Raw genomic sequence first — 22,294 nt, 5'->3', positions numbered from 1 at the left:
CTGCTTCTATCCGGAAGACAGATTAGAGAATTACGTAGGCTTTAGCCACAGCATCCCATTTGGAAGCGAGACTCTGCTCACACTCTGTGTGACAAAAGCCATTTATTACTGGCCAGATGTTTTAGAAGAGACTTTTTTTTTCCCATTCTTTCAAGTAAATATAGATCAGCTAAGGACTGAAAATCTGTGTATAATCTCTCTGTAAAGAATGTTGAAACCTATAAAAAATGCAGCAGTGTTGGTGTTTGCAAATATAAACACTTAACTGGTTAGTGTTGTTGATCCCAATTCAGTGTATCAGTTTGCATGTCATGGACTTCGACAACCCACAGCAAAAATCCTGTTAATTTGAGATCACAAAAACCTGAGTAATATTCTGAGTAGTCAAGTAACTGGTCTTTCAGTTCATTTCCTGTTGTATGTATTGTATTTATCTAAATAGATCTCGGGCTTCCCATCATCCCGAGCTACTAATACTATCAGAATATCCAAATTGATTCTGAAATAATCTTTTATTTAGAAGTTCTTAGTAAGTTTTTGTAATTAACTGAAGCTAAAGAGATGTAGGATCATTATTTTTGCCTTTTTAGTTCTTACAACTATTCCTTCTTTGAATAAAAAAGTTCTTACGCTTACTGGTTTTGCTATTCAGAGAAAAAAAGCTTTGCTGGTATTAAGGATGAGAGAACAGACACTAGAAATGTGTGTGCATAAAAGTACCCAATACACTGAATCAAACAGTGTAGAGATTCACTTTTTTAAGTGAAGGTACATGTAACCAGAAAAACTATTTCCATATTAAGTGCCAATATTTTACATAATTATTGTTAATTACTGTTACCAATAATTTACAATATTGCTATTAATATTCTTAAAACTTAAGGGGATAGTCTAACTCGCACATTAATTTTGTTTTCACTACAACAGGGTCCCAGTTAAAACAACTGGCAAGTTAGCCCAGTAATGCATAAAAGTTAATCCTATAAAGGTTCAGCTGAGACCCTGGTGTTCTAGATCCTTTACATAAGTATGGTAAGAAACAGTCATTCTCCCCAAAAGGCTTCCAATCTGTGCAGGTAAAAGATGATGGGAGAGGAGATTTTGTTTCAAGGATATAAAATGAGCACTCTAAAAAGCTAAGTGAGGTAACAGGGGAGTCTTTCTCTCAACGTGGGTGTGCCCAAACTCAGTCTCTTTCTTCCTTACCTCTTGAGGGTGATGAGTATGGTGTGCTAGAAAAGATTTATTGTATGCAGACTGTAAGTTGAAGAAATGAGTTTTGCTTTCAGTTCTGAATATGGATATTCACTCAGTGCAATAATGCAGGTCAGTTCTGAAGACGTTTTGTCTCTGTATTTGAGTGTTTCCCATTGCTTGACAGTTTTGTGCCTTCAGTAGGAAGTAGCAGGCCTGGCAAGGGGAGCGCTTTGCTGGGGAGCTGAGCTCTAACTGTTTACTCCAGGGAGTTTTAGTGCAGAAAGCAAAGGAGATACTGGGGGTGGGTTGAAGGGGTGTCTAACAAGAAGAAACATTGTTAGTTGTATTACCTTTCTCCAAATAAGTTCAGTCTCATGAGTGAACTGTCAGTAACAAGCAGTATGTGTGTGTAATTTCAAAGGAATATATGCTGCCTCCGTTACCATCTTGAAGAAGGAATTAATCTGATATTTAATGGAAACTGTTTCATCGCATTGCATTTTCACATCTAATCCCTGGCACTTCATACCAAATGAATTCCCAAAATTGCGTTTCCATATTCCTCTCAGCTGACTTGGCAATAACATTCTGTTTGCTGTGAGTGTGATTTTGCTTTGGTTTCACAGAGCTGGGAGTTTGGAATCCCGCTGTGCAGAGAACTGGCCATACAGTACGAAAGTCTCTATGATTATCAGAGCCTCAGCTGGATTCGGGTAAGTAGCAGCAGTTCCTCTCCTTGCAGACTCTCATGTCATTCCGCAGGGAGCTTTGCTCTCCCGTCAGAACATTCTGAATTTAAAAAATAATCATATTCCCTATACAGCTCCATGCATTTACAGTGACTCCTTTGCCATTGATTCATTTTGATGACTTGTAGGTCCACTGAAGTAATTCCTAAGTCTGCGAGCAGTAAAATCCCATGAATATATGGAGACAGCACACACACAGGAGCTGGGCTTGCTATTGCATATTTATATATATTTTTGCATAAAGTATCTTTTTTTTTCTTTTTTTTTTTAAATTATATATTGATATTTCATTTTAATTCCAAAAATATCGAGGACAGCTTGTGCCTCAGTTGACATAAGAAGAACAAGAGAGAAAGAGTGGAGAAGGCAAACGTTTATGGCATTCTTGTCGATTTACAAGAATCTGGTCCTCCGGTAAAACCAAACACGTGATAAAAGCAGGGCACATTTGCAGCATCGTGCTTTAATCAGAAAAAGTCAAAGTTCTGGTTGTTGTTTAAAAGCTTTATGAATGTGAAAATAGTTCATCTGCTTTTGTCCCCTGGGGTAGCATGCATATATCCAGATATAAGATTTATGTTATGTGAATGTATTCTTATACACAGTGGTTTAAATTATCTTCAAAAATCAAATTTATTTTCATCTGAAGATATCTGTCTGTCTATGTTTCATGAACTCTGCACTTCTGAAGAACCTGTCCTCTTCAAAGTGGCCCTAAAGAGAGTACGGGTGACCATCTTGGTTGTGCACTTGTTTATTGTAGATATCTAAAATAGAGCAGTGTGAAAATTTATCCTGGTGTGCAGGAAATACCGTATCAGTAAAGTGATCATGAATGATGAGCAAATAAACTTACTGAAGGCTTAGTCAAGTCATGCATCAAGACTTTCTCTCCTAAAACATCAGTAAATTAGCTATTCTTGCAGGCTCTTTATTATTAGGATATAATCAGCTGGCAGGTGAAGACCATCTCAGCTGATCAGTATAACCAATTCACCTCATCCTTTTGCTCACCTGTGTGTGATCTGTTTTCTGTTCAAGTTTCCTAAATCTGTGTTGACCTGAATTGACTTGAATTTCTCCCAAAGAGTTTTTCTCTATGCCGTTCACATCATTCAACACATTCCTTTATTCTTCCTGCAATGACTTTGGGACCTTCTCCATTTTAGAAAAGGAGTTAATATGTGTGGGAACCGAGAACAAAACCTTGATGCAATATTCTAAGTCAAAGCTGCTGTTAGGGTTCCCTGCAGTGGATTCTCCTCTTTAAAAAGCTATCTTTTTGCTGTAGTGAAATTCCTGTGAGCCTTTCAACTGAGATTCAGTTTGGCAAGGGGTCTCGAAATCCCACTCTTGATATAAATGCTAGCACAGTGCCACAGAACTAATAATTGGAACTAGAGAAAAGTCCTTTTACTTTCTCCAAACCCCGTTTTTCTTCCATGTTAAACCTACTGGTGCACAGAGCTGTAGAAGATTTAATTTTGCTTCATCCTTTTTCACGCCCCTCAACTCACTTAAGGCAAACCCAATTGAATCGATACCATCTTCCAGACAGTGGTATAGATTTTGAGCTGTAGGAGAGAATAGGACACTGTGAGCCAGGCAACATAGATCTTAATCTCAGCTTTGCCATTAATTCTGCAATGGAAAGAAAATTACATGCAAGATCCGTTTCATTTAAAATGAGAAACAATAGAAAAATTTTCATATGTCATCTCCAAAAATGTAAAATGAGTATGATGATACTATAGTCTGTTCCACCATGTAGACTGTTTAATTAATAATTTTTATCTTTAAAAGAATTTTGGACTTTTCATAAAAAATTGTGGGGGCAAGAGAGTAGTGTGATATTTTAACGTGTGTTGAGATTTTAATGTTTTAAGTGCAGCTTTAAGGGTCTGATAGCAGCTATCTTTTTCCTCCACAGAAAATGGAAGCTACCTATTATGATAATATCATGGAACAGCAGCGCTTAGAACCTGAGTTTTTCAGAGTTGGTTTTTATGGTCGGAAATTCCCATTTTTCCTGCGGGTAAGCCAGACTTATACAAAATATGACAAAGTGACCAGGCTCAGAGTAGCAGTTAAGGCTTTGTATTTGTTGTGGAGATATGATGTCTGCCATTCACCTTATTTTTTTATGCCTGCCCAAGCAGAAACAGCTTTCTGGCTGAACTGAAGGATGTAGTCCATTGGTAACGTTCTTAGGAACAGAGATGAGAAATTTGACTCATGCCTATGTGTATTTTTGACAATCTGCAGATGCAGCACAAATTCCCTCTATATTAAGCAGAATGCTGTATTGCAGCAATGTTGGGTCATTACTCAACTAATTTTCATCATCTCAAATTATCATGCTTTAAAAAGTCTCACATGACGGAATGATTCTAATACCAGACTGATGACTCTCTTATGCTATCTACAAGCAAAAATTTCCTCTCTCTTCCACAAAAAGTGAGGACTCACTTTGAGTTTATTGTCTGCTGGTGTATACAGGATCAGCTGGGTCTGCAATCCATTTAAAAAGTGAACTTATCTTCTTTTCCTAATGAGGAGTCAAACTTAAAATGGACGTTTGTTCATACGATGTCTTGTTGCTAGTTCAGAGCGAACAAGGAATATAATCTGACAACTGCTGCAAGAGCTGTCTGAAAATTGATGGTAGATGCCATCTAGCTTGACAGGACAAGCGAACTTGAAGCATGCTTTCAAGGACTGGAGGTGCATGTTTTGTGTTGTCTTTAAAGAAATGGTTTGACAGGAGATGGCACCGCTCTTGAGTTATACAGTAAGAAGCTACAAAAAGCCAAGCCGTGTACCATTTTGAAAATTGCACTCTTAAATTTCCCTCTGATTACTAAGTTGTTTTTTTTAACTCGGATTTAAACATTAGTGTTTAATTAGTCTTTTAACAGAAACACGGGCGGGGAAGTAAAGGCAAGTTGGAATTAATCAAGGTGAAAATACCAGTGGATAATGGGTGGCTTCATGTTATTCAAAGGTGAAGTTGAACGGTGGCATAATGTAGCAGCCTGAATCAGTGTGTAGAACACACCTGCAGAGGAATCGGAGGAAATGAGAAGTGGTGTAGTATGAAGCAGTAGATACCCTTTCATGAAGATCTCCAGAGAAAACTGACAATTTCTTTTTTTATATCTAACAACATATGTTTCAGAAAATGAATGACAACAAAGTCATTATGGCACATAAGCATTCCTACACTTGAAGCAGTATCAGTGAATCTAGCTTATGTTACTATATCATGGATCCTACAGTTTTATCTTGGATCCTGCATGGCCTATGTGTTTAACACTGCACGAGTTTTCAGAGCACAGCACTTACTCTTTGCAAAACAGTGTAACAATATGGATACTTGGCTGGAGACATTAACAGCGAACATGAGCGTACATAATTATAATCCTTGTTAATTCTGCAATTATATTTGGTAGCAGTACTTCTGATAGCAGATTACTAATGTAGCAATCTCATTAAAAGTCATCCTCCTCCTTTCTCTCTCTAATGATCCATACAGCATACACATTGCGAAGCACAGACTATAAGCCCATTAGCAATCACATCAGCATGGATCACACTGTAAAGAGATTGGAAGCAGCTATTCTAGAGAAGAAAAAGATTTACATGGATTTAAAATTTTCAAATGGATATGGGAGTGATTTAAAGTGATCACATAACTCCATGCCCTTTTCTCATTTATTTCTCTATTGCTGTATAGCTTAAGACAGAAAATAAACACTTCTTTATACATCTTTGAAGACCCTTTGTCTAGAAAAGTCATTGTCCATGTTTCTATGAATTCTGCATCTATTTCTAGCCTTCCTACATAAGTAAATTAAAACTGTCCACGTCTTCCACCTACCAGAAGTTCAAGTAAGGCCTGACAAGCCACGTTCTGAGATCTTGTGTTGGCATCTGTCTGAAAAGTCTATTAAATTTAGCTTTGAGGTGTTTTCAGGGCATTATTTTTAGAATCACAATAACTTTATTTATAGGCTTACAGTTTTCTGGATTGCTGCAATCAAAGCTAAAATAGAGAATGCAGTAAGTGTCATGAAGAGATTCACCTTCAAACACGGACTCACTCCAAATTTAATAATACCTGCAAAGTTTGGGCATTACAGACTGAACTGTCAAGATTCATCATGCAATTTTTCTCCCAGTTCATTGTGCATACAAAGTGACATATGTCACAGCTGCAACATGAGATCTGTTCCATAAAGTTGAAATGCAAAGCCAAAGATAACTGCACTCCTTGGCCGTGTTTTATGATCGGGTTTTGCTGCTTTCTCTTTGATTTCTGCTACAAGATCAAGAACTGCTCATCCAGAACCCTTTTCCAGAGCAATTAACAAAATATAGTTGCATATACTGCAGCTTCTAAATGCAAGAAGTAGAGAAGGGGGGGGAACTGTTCTTGTCGCTGGGATTCTTTCTTTGTTTTATGAAGGTGAAAAATCTCCCTGTACTTCTAGTTATTGTTATATGTATGAGAGTTAAAACTACCAGAATTAGCGAATTTGTCTGCTTTGATTAGTCTTGCATCAGAAGACATTCTCACCAATCAAAATTGTGTTTTGTAGTAATAAGGTTAAGACACTGCAATACAATCTTTATGACACTGAGGACTTTAGAAACCCTGTATCTTGCTGTTCAAAGTTTGAGATGGCTCAAAAAAGCATCCAAGAACTCTGCACAAGTGGTTTAATGCCTCAAGAGGCATAGCTAAATGCAAGCTTTCCATTCCTAGCAGAAACGACATTTTGTTCATCAAGAGGAAAGTGCTTTTAGGGCTGAAGGGGAATTTGCTAAGGGGCCACTGAGAGTTCTTGGTAAGGCTCTTCCAGATTACTCCACTATAGACAGGGGAGTTCCTGAGGTTGTATAGTTCAACATGATCAGAGGTGGACTGTATGGCTATGACAATACAGCAATGATTAAACAATTATTTTTGTGAACAGTTTGTTACAACTTCTCTCTAAGGATAACTGATAAATTGATAAACATATATCTTCCTCTGTTCTATGAAATCCTCAGGACTTTATCCATCTGGTGTAAACTGTATTTGACGGCAGCTTTCCTGGTGTAGAACAGCCGAGCTGGTGACTTAGTCTTATGTTTTGGTTGGTGTATTTCAGTATAGTCCAATTAAAAAATAGTGCCTTTTCAGCTGCCTGAAAAGCAAATAAGAAAAGACAATAGGACTGAATGCTACGTATGTACAGATCAGAGGCATCTTTCTGTTGAGAGATCAGTGGAATAGGCTACTTATTCATCACTTCTTCATGAAATACATTGTACAGAAAAAGGAAGGAACAAAATATATCAGCTGTGTTAAATGCACGTTTTACTCTCACATTAGCATATTGACATTGTCATTTATCTTTGTTTTTGAGGCAGTAAAATTTAAAGTGAGATAAAAGCCAATAGCATTGGCTAGGAGACTAATTTATGCTTGTCCTTCTTGCAGAACAAAGAATATGTATGTCGGGGCCATGACTATGAGAGGCTGGAAGCCTTCCAGCAGAGGATGCTGAGTGAGTTCCCACAAGCGATTGCAATGCAGCATCCAAACCACCCCGATGACTCTATATTGCAGTGTGACGCCCAGTGTATCCTTCAGTGAAAGGGCAAACTATGATTAGAGCACAGAGGAGGAAGGTATTGAAAAGGTCATCAACTTGGATACCTCAGTTCCTAAGTGTCTGTCTTAGGTAGAGCTGGGCACGGACAAAACCATACATCTGCCTACAGTAGACATTAACGGGTTCATTGCACTTATGGTATTGTTGGAGAGAACTGTCATTTTTTATTCAGGGAGTAATGCAGGTCATACTCGATGTGTAAGGGAAATAGCTGTGCTTGGTCACATCTGTTTGGTCACATCCATGTTTTAACCTTTACCAACAGCATTGCCATAATGCACGTTTTGTGTCATTAAAAGTATTCCTGATACCTTCTCTTGGAGAACATTTTGTTGGGAACAGATATTAATTCCAAAGTGTTATTTTCCATTGTGGTTATTTTTCACCTTCCCCCCCCCCCCCCCCCCCCCCCAGTCTCCCTTTCTCTTAAACTGCTGAACTCTCTCATACCTAAGGCTTTGAATCTCATTCTTCTCATTGGTAATCTGTACTGTGATTTGATGCAACCAATACAATGCTATGTACATTTAAGGACTGAACCACCTAATGTTTAATGGGTCTGCAGAGACTTTTGGAGATTTTAGTCATGAGAACATCACTGTTTGGCTTGTGTGACAACAGCAAGGATATTATAGAATCATAGAATCATAGAATCATTGAGGTTGGAAAAGACCTCTAAGATCATCAAGTCCAACCGTCGACCCAACACCACCACCCACTAAACCATGTCCCTAAGTGCCTCATCTACTCGTCTTTTAAAAATATTGCGCAGGACTTTAACCATAAGGACATTGTCAGCAAGTGAAATCTCCTGAAATTGGTTGATGCTTCCCACTTGTCTTTCATAACACATGCTTTTCACTCTTCTTTGCTATATAACACTGATACTGTCATAGACAAGAGGGGTTGCTTGTATGTGTATTTAGGTTGGTTTGTTTATGCTTGCAGAGATCTTGTCTAACACTGAGGTTAAACCAGTTTAATTAAACTGGACTGTAAATTGATGAAATTAGGACAACTTTGGTTTGTAGACAAAGCTGAAGTATCTAAGGCGAAATTTATCAAAGGTAAATATTAGATATTTAGGTACCTAAATACATCAAGATCTATTAGAGTGCCTGCACAAATGAGGCACCTAGCTCTAATTAAAACTAATAGGAACTGGATATTTTACCTGCTGTAGATATTTTGGATGTCTTACTACATACTCTCTGCATCCTCAGGCATCTTCCTCTTTGGTTAATCTGGCTGTGAGGTACTGTAACTCTGTAGACTCTCCCAGTAGTTCTAGTCTAGTGTTCTGCTGTTTCATTTGCAAAAGAAGAGTGTTGGAAAACAAAGAGGAGCGTGACTTTCTGAATTCACCATCCTGTTTATTTCCACAGTAGAGACAGCTTTTCTGTTTGATGTCCCGTGTCTTTCTTTGACTACATAATTTACAGATTTACAGATCTATGCAGTGACTCCCATCCCAGACAATATAGATGTGCTGCAAATGGACCGTGTCCCTGATCGCATAAAGAGCTTTTACCGAGTCAACAACATCCGGAAATTCCGCTATGACAGGCCTTTCCACAAAGGCCCAAAGGACAAGGAGAATGAATTTAAGGTAGAAGTAGCGAATAAGCAGTGTTTAAGTTGTTAATCTCTTCAAGGCAAATACTGTCTTATTATTTTATGCTGATATAGCCTTTCAAGTAATCCTGATTTGATGGCCAAAGGTACTGTAGTAACTCAAATAACAAGTAGCTGTTGAGTCCGGTGGTTACACACCTGACCTGATGAAAGCACTGTCCCGTTTAAAGGTGAGTTATTTTAGTGCTGGGAGAGATGCATTTTGAAGCAGGGATGGGGTTTTTTGTTTGGTTGGAATTTTTTTCTTACTGCCATATACGTCCACAATGTCTTCTTGGTTGCCATGACAGAATTGGTGGTCAACCTTTAAAAATTAATAGAAATGTTGAATGTGTTGCTTTAAACATACTGAATTCTGGTTTTGTTGTTCAAGTGACTTTCAGCATGACATTCTGCAAAGTAAGTTTTAATGCTCAGGAGGTTAATATATTCTTTTCTGAACTTTACCCCCTTAGCACCTGTAGTAAGAGTACAGATGATGTGATTGTGATTCACTGTGTACCTCCTATCCTCAATTACTCTTTGCAGAGCTTGTGGATTGAACGTACCACTCTGACCTTGACTCACAGTTTGCCTGGGATCTCTCGTTGGTTTGAAGTGGAGAGAAGAGAACTGGTAACATACATAGTTCCTGTAATTGGGGTTTGAAATTATGAGTTACTGAGGACATGGGATAGGCAACTTAAAACTCCTTTGGCTGAAATCTTGCAGTTTAAAATGATGAAGTTTACCAGTGATTAAGTATGTCCTTTTTCTACCACTTAGTCTAAATAATTGCTGACTTACAACCAGGGGAATTATGTGAGGGAACATGACAGTATAATGGAGACAGTGCCAAAAAGATGGAATAATTGCATTGTTGCCGTGTCTTCAGTATACAGAAAGAAGTTATCGCAACTCAGTGACCTGAAATATAGCATTGCTAACAGTAAAGTTTGTTAATGTAGCTAATTTTCTGCAAAGCAGTAAAAACTAAGAGATCACTGAACAATCCTAGAGTATCATTTCATTACAAGGAAGATGATAAATCTCAGTGAAGTGTCCATGGAATTAAAGTATATTTTATTGCCTTTGAGGTGGAAGTAAGTCCTTTGGAAAATGCCATTCAAGTGGTTGAGAACAAAAACCAGGAGCTGAGAACACTGATAAGCCAGTACCAGCATAAACAAATGCATGGTAACATCAATCTTCTCAGCATGTGTCTGAATGGAGTGATTGATGCCGCTGTTAATGGGGGAATTGCACGATACCAGGAGGTAAGCCAGGCTCTGCTTCTGAATTTAGTATCGTCTTTTTTCAATTTTATTTCCATTTCTGTTTCAAAGAGAGTATGACTTAATAAGATAAAACATTTTCATGCACATTATCTAAATATGAAGTTAAAACCCCTACTTGGTTATTCTGCATCAGTGCTTGCATAGCCACACGTCAACACGAGCATCCAAAGGTGGAGTTGGGATATTGCATTGAAGTAGGTACGGTTGACAGTGGGGTTTCTCAAGAATGAAACTTGGCTTACCTGGAAATCCTGACTTGGCAGGTAAAAGAGTGAAGCAGATTGTTTTTATACTGTCTATGTTATAAATCCATTTTGCAATAGAGGCAGTGGGATTCATAGTAATTGAGACTGATTGGGCCCGTAATCGGGAAAAGCTGCTAATTCACACTACTCAACCATTATCTTTGCTAGCCTAATTTCAGACTCACTGTAACCCTAAAATGATCATATATGCAGTATGTTATCTGGCATAATCTTTGGCAAGCTGTTGCTTAAACTCTGCATTGCAAAAGGTAAGTCTAGGGTGAAATACTGAAAAATGGCAGCAGCGGTCCAGGCATGTGGGACATGTCTTCCCCACAGAGCCGTGAAAAGAACACTCTTCATGCTTTACCTTAGTTACCACTTTACTCACTTAATTCCTTTAAATTTAGGCAGTTATATGAAGGAAACTATATAAAGTTCAAATAACTGGATGATACAAGGCTTAGTGGTATCGCTCATCACTATCACATGGGGAAACTTGGTCAGATTCATGATTCAACTGAATCATCAAGGTTGCTAAAACTGTACTGTAGCTTTACCTGCATCCCAGAGTGCTAAAAGCAGTAAAATTGAGCTGCTGCTGTTAGCTTAATATATTTAGTTTTCCTAAGATTTTTGGACCTTTTCCTCTCATCCTTTGACACCAAATTATGATGAAAAATCTTCCAGTAAGCAGAAGGCTTTTTTTTTTTTTCTCTCCCCCCCCCCCCCTTACAGGCCTTTTTTGATAAAGATTATATCACAAAGCACCCTGGAGACGCAGAGAAGATCACACAGCTCAAGGAACTCATGCAGGAACAGGTACTGTTTTTCAAATGCAAAAGAACATTGCTGCAGTGTCTGGATTCATCAGCAGTTAGTCTAAACATATCAGATCCAACTGATTCATTCAGAGGCAAAGAATTTTGGTACAGGAGATCTAAAGTACATTTAAACAAAAAAGAGGGGGGAGATGTCCAAGGAGTTTATGAACAAGCCATTCACCTTATGGGACGTGAGGTGAAGCTCACCTAAAAGTACATTAATTTTGTTGTCTCCGTTTATTATCCAATAGACATCTTGCCATGTTTCAAGCCTGCCATTCATTTTTGGCATTTTGAATTATGTCATCCCAGTAAATTTCAGAGATAATCCGAGTCAGGAGAGGCCAGGTCAGGTTTGAGATTAAACCAGCAGAGCTATATAGGAAAACTTAATGCCTATTTATATTATCTGCAGTTTTATTTTTCCTTAGTGTCTCCATGAAACATCTTGGTAGATAAACCTAGCTGGATACTTTGATGGGAGTGAAATCAGAAAACCGCATCCCTCTTAACTGAAAGTTTGGCAAGATATACCCCATTAAACAACGTGTCCAAGTCTGAATAGAGCTACTAGGCCTGTTTCTTCAATAAATCACTTAACTGCATTTCAGATTTCCCATCTGTAAAATAAAGATAATGCTTATCTCCCTTCAATCCTCAAGAGGATGTTTGAAGATTAATTAGTTATTGTTTGTACAGACTTTGGATCATGTAGGGAATTATATACATCTTAAGGCTGCTATCATTACTATTTTCTGTCATCTGAGAGCTTATATAATCTCATTCAATCACTAATATTGTGTGACCTTTGAAAAAGTGACCTTTAAAAATAAGTAATGAGCAACAGAAAGAGTGACTATGCATGCCACGCTGCCACTGTTCAGCTCAATTATCAGAAACTCCGTTTAGAAATCTCTGTTGGCAACTTTGACCCCTTCTCTGACACCGGGTGGAAGGAATTTTCTTTGTCACAATGAATTATCTGTGTGAGGACGTAATGCTGTTCACTCCGGAGAGAGAATCAATCTGGTAATTTTTTACAGTTATCTCTTAACAGAAATAATCCAACATGACATAAATGTACTTGTCTCACAGTTAAAGTACTTGTTGAAGTAATATGAACTTTCCAGGTTCCTAGGCTTGCCTAATTATCAGCAGTCTTGTAAATGAACAGTGGCATATTGTACAGTACTTTCTTGCACATTGACAGAACTGCGGGACAGGCTTCTGTTCTATCTCTTAGACACGATTTATTTGTTTTTGTGATGTAATGTTTTCTTTTTAACAGGTACATGTCTTAGGAGTGGGTCTGGCAGTCCATGAGAAATTTGTACACCCAGAAATGCGTCCCCTGCATAAGAAACTGATAGACCAGTTCCAGATGATGCGATCCAGTCTGTACCATGTAAGCTGACAGTCATTTTCCCCATTTTGAATCATTCAGAGTTATGATTAAACTTCTAGCAGTTGCAGTTAAGGTTCACAAAGGAACTGAGCTGATAGAGCATTGATTGAACCTACTGGATTGCCAAATTATCAAAAGAATTCTTGATTTTTGTGCAAGAAGGAAGTCCCAGTAAGTCTGTTAACTTAGCCTTTAATTTAAACTAGAATTTTTAGTATTTGTATGTTCTTTGTTGTATCACAAAACAATTGTAAAACTTAATTTTCAGTTACTGTCTTACATAGCAGAAAATGATTTAAAACAGAGGAAGAAAGATTAACAGAAAGTGTTAGATGTTGAGCTCTTCAAAAGAACTGCCGTAATCTGGAGTAGCATGACATGGATTAGGCCCTCCGGAAGTGTTTTTATATAGGCAGCGACAGAAATTCCTGCTGGTTACTTTAGGCATCCAACTCTGGTGATCAGGACACGCACTATTATGGGTCTCTAGTTGCTATACGGTCAACAGAACTGCCTCCAGAGCATGGTTCACACCACCTGTTATATACCAGAAGTACAAATATCATCCTCGAGGAATGACACCTTTCCTTCTGTGTGCTCTGCTGTACATTAGTATTCCGTTACAACTATACTTGAGACATCTTTGCCAGGTGGGACTCAGAAATTTGCAGTGCATTCTTCTCTTCCTGGTATAGTGAAATCTTTATGGATACCTAGACATTATCTTGAACATTATCACAACCAAACTAAAGGATATCTTTCCTTTGTAATGTAAATGTAAAATGTAAAAGTATTATTTGAAATATGTGTGTTAGCACTTTACTTTCCAACTGGAGTATGTATTTTCTAAGGTACCTTCTAACTTGAAGGCTTCTTCCTCCATTCTTAGGAGTGAACACTATGCAAGGATGGCCAGAAATAACAGCACCAGAATTCTAAAATATGGCCTTTCTCTTTCAAAGCAGATGAGATCTGTACAAGTCGCAGTTGCGAGTTTTGAGTTCACTACCTTTCTTGAGAGTTTGGACAAGATCTCTATTTTTGAGTCCACATTTCTTTTTTTGAAGAATGTCGGTGGCTGTAATTTGGGCCACACTATGCCTCTGTTTTCCTCCCAAATTCCTGAAATAGTGGCTAGAAAGTGTCACTGGAAATAAACAGAGAGTAGGGTTGTAAAGCACTGAAGCTCTTTATCCTGTGGAAATGCAGGATAACTGAGGATAACTGCAGAGAACATGGAAACAGATCAGGATTTTCCTGAGAAGAAAACCTGTGATTTTCCATGGCCAACTTAGCTGAAGTATGTTTCCTTTGCAGGAATTACCTGGTTTGGATAAGCTGAGTCCAGCCTGTTCTGGCACTAGTACACCACGCAGCAATGTTCTGGTTTCACATGGACCTATGAGCCCAGAGAGCATAAAGCTGGTGCATCGACACAGGTACCCTGTTTTTTTCTGCTGAAATATCTAGGATCTCTGCACACTGTTGCGTTAAGGTTCAAGGATCTAAGAAGTGGTTAACAGTACTGCAGCAGGAGCAGGATGAGTTTTGGCAGAAGTGTCTTTCGTCTTCATTCAGTGCCAATTATTAAAGTTTGATTGAGGATTGGAATCAAAAAGTTGAGAAATCCAATTTGCAGCAAATGCTGAACACCTCCAGGTGTTACTCCATCACTTTACTTACTGTAGAGGCAGAAACACACATCTGCCACTCAGATCTCCAGATTCAATCTGACTTTGGAGGTTCCAACTTCTCCTGTTATGCAAACAGCAAATAAATTTATCTACCATAAAAGGAAAATTTTATTGCTTGTTTTAGAACCCAACTCAGTATGTACCCATTTTTAAGGATCAAAAAATGCTCACATCATTGTTTTTTATAATTCTGATCAAATCAGAACCCAAATATAAGAAAGGCTGCCAAGGAGTTTTGATCAGAATACCAAAAAATGGCTCAGCCTTCACAGAAACATCTGAAAATGTGGATGCTTAGTCAAACTGAATACCCATCTATAAAAACTGAGATAATGATTGAGGATAAAACCTGGGATTTTCAGGGCAAAACAGCATTTTTGCATCCAGCCAAAATTGCTTATTTGAAAATGTACATATCCATGCCAGTATGAAAAACAGTGACAGGAATGTCACTGAAGTTGCGACATTTTAATTGTTCTTTAATTGTAAATGTTTATTTCTCTTGGTGGGTCCCCATAGCTAAAGCCTGGCATGAAAAGCTGCGGAAACTTGGTCTTTAGTACATGAATCCAGGATGGTGATATTCTTTTTACTATTAAAATTGAGCAGCTCTTATACTACTTTAGTGGCTTGGCAGTTGACAATTGGTGTCTGGGTGATAAAATTTTCTTCCTCAAAATTCCTCACTTTGTAAAGCCTTTTTTAGTTCTTTGGGCAAACTAGGGAGATTCTATAGTGTACAAAATATGTATTTGTGTATGTGATTCAGAGTGACAAAGAAAAAATTAATTTCATGAGTGAGATCAGAGTGCAGCCTGCACGCCAGCTGGGCTGTATTAATCTACTGTCCGCTACAAAGTTGCCTTCAACTGTAATGCTGAGATCCGACAGATGCAATAAGGAAAACTGTATTTTGACCTGTGTGTCTCATGCTTGGCTTCCTTTGGAATGTTTTTTTAAGCTGCTCCCACTCATCGTACTTCAGCATTAAAAATGAGAGTGGTTTCAGAATGTTCTGTTATAAACAAACCAAATATGCACCCAGCATCATGACATGATGTTAACCTGGCTTTGGATTCTGAAATTCTGTGTCCTACATACTATGTTGTCTTACATGTAGCCTTATTGTCACTTCTTTCATATTTACTCACAGTTATGGATTTGTTTAAGCTTATTCAGCCTGATTTTTCAAAAATGTTTGACATCTAGAGGTGACCTAAAGCAGTAGGTAACTGCAGGTACTTACTAGCTTGGAAAAAATCAGGCTTCACAAATTAAAACACAGGTTCAAAAATAATGATGCTCTTGTTCTGTCTCTGGTTTTATTCCAGCCCACTGAACTTGCTTGGTTCAGTCCGACACTCGTCATCCTCTCTGTCGTCCCACACCTCCAGCGAAACAGGAAACCTGGTTATCCTAACAGACAGTTCTGTGGGGGAGACTGCTGAGGATATGTACCACATGCAGGTACAGCTCCAGCACAGCCAGGAGCGGTTGTTAGAAACAGCACTGAACATGCTCTGGAGGGTTATGCTTTGGAGGAGTACACTTTACCTATGCACATGCTTGGATCTGTCCTGTGATATTTTTCTCCAAGAACTGAATAGGTAGAATCTAACATTGTTCAACAAAGATGACAGAGTCATTCAGCTAGGTTTACTTTGGGAAGAAATCTTGTGTATTTGTACAGCGAAAGTTGCTACTGCGGTCCAAGATCATGCTGTTGCTTTCAGAAAGTGAGATTTTAGTCGGCATGTTATTTATACGTCCTCTTCAACATACGCAATTAGTATTGCTCTTGGTTTGTGGGAGGGTGAAATGAGTGCCAGTCCTGAGTGCAGATTTATAGTGGCCTGCACTGAAGCTATTTCCTAGACAGAGGCTGCACTAGGTGATCTGACACAGGTAAATATCTAATGCACTGATCCGCTCAGCTCTTTCTCGATGATTTCTCTGCCTCCTGCAGCTTGTTTACCCTAACTCCAGGTACCAAGGCTCAGTCACCAACGTCTCTGTTTTATCCTCGTCCCAGGCTAGCCCTTCCACCTCAAGCCTGAGCTCTACTCACTCGGCACCGTCCCAGATGATTAACTCTGCCCCTTCCAGTGCTCGAGGTAAGAATGGATGGCCCCAAATGAAGGGTTAACTGGACCTGCAGGCGTCCCCTAAACCTGGCAACGTTGTTGACTTACTGGTGAAAGACCACCTACACTGAACTATACCACTATTTCTCTTTTGGAGCTGTAAATGCCTCTTCAAAAATTATTTCTTAAAAAATGTTTTTCATTCTCCAGAAATGGATTTAATCATTTTTTTCAGCAGTATTTGGAATGTATCTCTAATATGTGCTGGTTTCAGGCAGTTGAATTTCATAATGATTTCCATTGTTCTGCCACAAAATTGTGGCAGGCAATCTAGAGGAAAACAAGAATAGTCTTTGGTACAGTACTTAAAAGAGAGAGATCATGAAGACAAAGGCAAAAAAATCATTTCACACATTTAATGAAGTTATGGCACAAAAAAGAACTTGAGGCAGTTTAGCAGAAGTGTATGCATACAAAAGCATATGTATACGATGAATGTTGAAAGATACGAATTTTAAGTAGTGGAGTTAAAGAAGGGCTTCCCTGCTGGGAAATTCTTGAAGAAAGGAAAAATGTAAAAACAGACTCTAGGGGTACTCATATTGCCTTTGCTGTTACAGTAGCTGGTCTTGATATTGCTAATCATTTTCTTCCCAAGCCTCAGAGCTGAAGCAAAACCACTCCGTGCAATCTCCTGACTTTGGTAACTAATATTCAAGGGTTTTTTCCCCCTCTCATTTTGGATTCTGAGTTGCAGGTTCACAAATTTCTGTGCCTCTTTTCACAGGTGTCTGAAGAAGGTATCCAGGATATAGTCAGAGATAGAGGCTGATATTTAAATCTTACCCCTTTCTTCCCATACAGGGGAACTCTATGTCTCCTTATGGACAGAGAATATAGAGAAGGGCCCTTTCTCTCGGGCCAGCTTGGGGCTTTTTTTGCTCAATCTTGCAGTAAAATCTTAATTGACTGGCTGTTGTTATGACACAGATGCATCGAAGTGATTTAATTGAAGGATCAGATGGGAGTAGGAAGGCGAGAAGTGGACATCTTCAAATAAAGGCAAATAGCTTCACTAGTTACCAAGGACTGGAAAGCAAATAATGACAATTCAAATAGTAAAGTAACCAAATGAAACTGGCATAACAGGAAAGGGAAGATGGAACTGAGTACAGGGCTATCATGTCAGGAATATGTCCTTAAATGGATGTGCCTCAGCTGGCATGTGAGGTCTGAATCTTTTGGGGGATCTGAGGGGTTTTGGTGCTCATAGTGTTTCAGGCTGTTTACTACTATAAAAGTCCAGTGCTCACAGTGACAGGCTGTGCCAGTCTTTCTGAGCTTGATGACTTCACAGCATCACCAACTTCCCACTTTACTGTATTCTTTGCTGTTGCTTAGAAACCAGTGATGAATGCTACAAAGGGTATGGTGCTGATGGATGAGCCAACAGCACCTCCCAGAGATGAGAACTAGACAGTGTAAATGACCACAAATGAGGAAACAATAAGAGAAGTAATGATTTTGAAAAATACCTCTCTCTCTCTCTCTCTCTCTCTCTCTCTCTCTCTCTCTCTCTCTCTCATTCTTCACTCTTACTAATGTGTTTTGATAGCCTATGATACAACATTTCTTCTCTGTTAGTTTTATTCACTTTTAAGTTAGGTGAGCACAGCATTCAGACATGACCCACTGATTATGGGATTTCACTTCTAGTGAAGTCCCAGATGCTCTCTGTGTTTCACAGTGTGCAAGTCACTATTCTGGTTATTACGACACCGCTGTCTGGAATGGAGTTGTTTGTAATGAGAAAAAGCCCTTACACTTAAGTTCCACTGTGGTAATACAGCTTTGTTTTTATCCTTCATGATTTTTCCTTTTGTTTTGTTTTTTAATTGGGTGAATTTGATGCTTGTGAAAATGAGAGACCAGTATCACTGGCTGGAGCAAGGTACTTCACAAACATTACATGCGCAGCTCTGCCAATGCACCTCTATCCTTTTTTTTTTTTTTTCCTTTTTTTTTTGTATTTATTTATATTCTTTTTAATTTAGTGCTGGTGAAAGGTGCTGGATTGACAACACTGGAGGCTGAAGCCCTCTATTTATCCACAGAACAGATACAGCATGGGCGGCAGCCGTGCAAGCTTCCCCACGCTGCCCCCACCAATGTGCCTCATCTCTGTCCTGGAGGGACCACCTCTAGAGGTGAGAGGATAGTTCAGTCACCATGACCCATCCAACCCTTGGCCTTTCTGCTGAGACTGCCAACAAAGCTACGATAGTCACGATGCTACAGTTAACCACTTTTCAGACGGGAAGTATACGAAGGCCAACAATTCATTTTGGATAGGCCACCTAAATTTATCAACTTAGCATCTTTGTTACCTGTGGCTTTAACTTAAGCATGGTTATCTAGGATTTCTAGTTTTTTGTCAGATGTTTAAAAGCTTCTCTCATTGATTCAAACATTAATGTAGAGGTGAAAAACCACTATCCCATTATCCAGATACTTATACCACCGTCTCTGTTTAACTGCAGAGTCCTTTCTGGAGCTCAGCTACTAGCACTGTTCTGAGGAGATGGGTATCTTTATAATATAGATTAGTTCCATTCACGACCAAAGGAAGCCATGGCTATTCATATTAAGAATCCAGCAGGAATTTAAATCTTATTTCCAATTCTCCACTTCCAAAAAATGACCCTTTCATTGATGTTTAAAACAGCAACACAAGCAAATTATTTGGCTTGTCCAAAGAAAATAATAAAGCCATTAATCCAAAATTTTTTTTAAAGAATAGTCATCAAGACAGTAGATTAATGATTTGATCATATCACTGAACAGCAGGTTAAAGCAGCAAACCTTACGCTTATTATAATAGACACAAGTTAGAGCAAAAGTCTTAAATAGAATTGTAATCAGAATACAGTAATAATTTTCTAATTCTGTGCTAATGATAAAGACATTACTAATTATTTTTCAGATTAACAGATTTATCTTTCAGTTTTCACCTGGGTTGATCCTTGTGTAGCTTCTTCCCTATCAAAAAAGCAACACTGTTGTTGTATGGAGGATCAATAAGAAATTCAGAGTTTGTTTTGGCTTCATTTGAGGTGACTCATGAGGCACTGCTCTAACCTTACTGGAGTTAAAAGATTATGTAAGCCGATGTTGGTTAAGCAGAAATTGTAACACAAAAAGGCCTGGAAAGGGCTAGGAGTGGGTTAGGTTTGTTTCAGTAATGTCATTTAAAATATGGTTGGGACTCCTCTGATGCACTCTAAAAGCAGCTCCCACTTGACACTCGATGACTCACCTCTTAAGGCATCCCTACTGCTTCCTCAACACAGCCCTCTTTTTAAGGTGTAGAAAATGAGTCCTGGTGTCTTATTCAGCACTTTGCAAGAACCCATATACTTACATTTAAAACTTCCTTCTTAAAGCAAAAAACTTATGAGTTGGTGCAGGAGCGAACTTTTTCCATAACAGTAATTAAAATGATGAATCGGGAGAAAAGATTCATTGAGTTTGGAGTTTAACTACATTAATTTTCAGTTTCATTCCTTAAAACTAATACTTGTCACAAGTGGATTAACATTTTCATAATTAAGAAAGAAAAACTACCTCTGGCTTTAGCATAGGTTTTCCTTTCTCATTAATAGTACGTACAGTGCTGCACACATCAAGTGTACCAAGCTACAAGCTAAAAGGAATAAGCCCTGTGTCGTGTTGGCAACTGAGCACCACACAGCTGCTCGCTCACTCCCCCCCCCCCCCGGCCCCGGCCCCGGTGGGATGGGGGAGAGAATTGGAAGGGTAGAAGTGAGAAAAACTCGTGGGTTGAGATAAAAAGTTTCCTAATTGAAATATAATAATAATAAATAATAATAAATAATAATAATAAATAGTAATAATATACAAAGCAAGTGATGCACAGTGCAATTGCTCACCACTCACTGACTGATGCCCAGCCTGTCCCTGAGCAGCGTCCCCCCCGGCCAGCTTTCCCCCAGTTTCTGTACTGAGCATGACGTCCCATGGTATGGAATGTCCCTTTGGCCAGTTGGGGTCAGCTGTCCTGGCTGTGCCCCCTCCCAGCTTCTTGTGCACCTCCAGCCTTCTCAGTCGGTAGAGCACGGGAAGCTGAAAAGTCCTTGACTAGTGTAAGCACTGCTCAGCAACAGCTAAAACATCAGTGTGTTATCAACGTGATTCTCACACTAAATCCAAAACACAGCACTGGACCAGCTACTAGGAAGGAAATTAACTCTATCCCTGCCAAAACCAGGACACCCTGATACATGCTGCAGCATTTTATATGGCCGCTGGCTGCTTCGAAAGCTTTTAAAAGCTTTTTTTTGACTTTGTTTTCTAAGTCTTGCCAGTCCCTGAAAGGAGCCATGGTGATTGTGCTCTCTATCTGTCCAGAGAAGCAGGCCTGGTATTAATAAAAGCTTCAGTTATAGCCACTCCTCTTGTGGTCCACAATTCACAGGTATCAGTACTTAATTTTGTTTGCAGACTGGATACTTGGCATAATCTGTTACAATCTTTATAGCTATAGTTATTTACAAATTTAGGGTACCAAACAGCAGAGCTGTTTCATAAACTAGACTCTGCCACCACCATATTTAGCACATGTGGGATTTTTCAGGTCATGCAATGCAAGGTCTGTGGAAACTATAATCCCATATAAACTGATGACACATAGAGGTGGTTTGCATCTTGGATATTAAAGAACAAGGATGACAAGATAAATAAAAGGGAAAAGTTTACAGTGTAGGTTGTGCTGTGATATAGTTCTGGGCACACCTAAAAGTTCAGCATCCTTACATTTGTCATGCAGAAACAGGACTACCTGTGATGTGTGAGTAAAAGAGACTCAGCATAAAGTGTTAACACTGTGTTTTCCAAGCTGATGTTGTATATAAGAGCAAATAATGTTGTCTAATTATGTTTCTGTTTTATGTCTGGGGAGAAAATGAGTTCGGAACTAGAATGCAGATACTCTGCGTCTGTTCATGTTGGGGTGGGGGTGTAGATTAATCTGGGATCTGCCACCCCTGATGGAATTGTTGCAACTGTAGGACCTTATCCTGCATTCTGCTGGACACATTGTTCCTTCCACTGTGTGCTGAATATTAGTCCCAAAAACTGCATGTTTGCTTTTGCTGGGGTAAAAGCTGCATTAACCAGCACCAATGCCTTTGCTCATACGTTGGAGTGCCGTTCAGGTAATGTGTGTGGTTGTGGAAAGTTTGCAAAAGGGGGCATGTATTCCCCAAAAGCCGGCATGGCTCTGTAATGCGCTGTGTGCTGCCATCTGTTAAGTGCGTGTTTGTGACACAATGAAATAATCAGTGCAAATTAAAGCTCACTCCAGCAGCTTCAGAACATCAATTCCTGCCTAATATTGTGCATCCCAAGGGATGCGTGTATCAGTAGTATCAGACTTTAGGAAGTCACTAATGGGAATCATTCTTCTGGCAAATCCATTGTCAGCTGTTGCGTATCAGAAGGC

At 39.0% G+C, this 22,294-nt stretch overlaps 1 protein-coding gene across 10 annotated transcripts in view; it reads left to right on the top strand.

Moving 5' to 3' along the window:
• DOCK3 (dedicator of cytokinesis 3) overlaps window positions 1-22,294 on the top strand; it is a 219,113-nt gene that overhangs the window by 188,234 nt on the left and 8,585 nt on the right. For 6 of the 10 annotated variants that reach the window (XM_076346100.1, XM_076346099.1, XM_076346098.1 and 3 more), the window contains 12 exons: window positions 1,824-1,910; window positions 3,877-3,981; window positions 7,435-7,576; window positions 9,052-9,218; window positions 9,773-9,859; window positions 10,321-10,500; window positions 11,505-11,588; window positions 12,879-12,995; window positions 14,313-14,434; window positions 16,021-16,156; window positions 16,722-16,803; window positions 18,828-18,980. In XM_076346100.1, the coding sequence (XP_076202215.1) occupies window positions 1,824-1,910; window positions 3,877-3,981; window positions 7,435-7,576; window positions 9,052-9,218; window positions 9,773-9,859; window positions 10,321-10,500; window positions 11,505-11,588; window positions 12,879-12,995; window positions 14,313-14,434; window positions 16,021-16,156; window positions 16,722-16,803; window positions 18,828-18,980 (1,462 nt within the window). The remainder of the gene's footprint in view (window positions 1-1,823; window positions 1,911-3,876; window positions 3,982-7,434; window positions 7,577-9,051; window positions 9,219-9,772; window positions 9,860-10,320; window positions 10,501-11,504; window positions 11,589-12,878; window positions 12,996-14,312; window positions 14,435-16,020; window positions 16,157-16,721; window positions 16,804-18,827; window positions 18,981-22,294) is intronic. The other 4 variants (XM_076346104.1, XM_076346106.1, XM_076346103.1 and 1 more) reach the window with 2 other exon arrangements.

This window comes from Aptenodytes patagonicus, chromosome 8, assembly GCF_965638725.1.
Source record: "Aptenodytes patagonicus chromosome 8, bAptPat1.pri.cur, whole genome shotgun sequence".
NCBI classification, from domain to species: domain Eukaryota; kingdom Metazoa; phylum Chordata; class Aves; order Sphenisciformes; family Spheniscidae; genus Aptenodytes; species Aptenodytes patagonicus.
The sequence above is the reverse complement of the archived record's forward strand: the minus strand, read 5'-3'. Positions and strand labels throughout refer to the sequence as shown.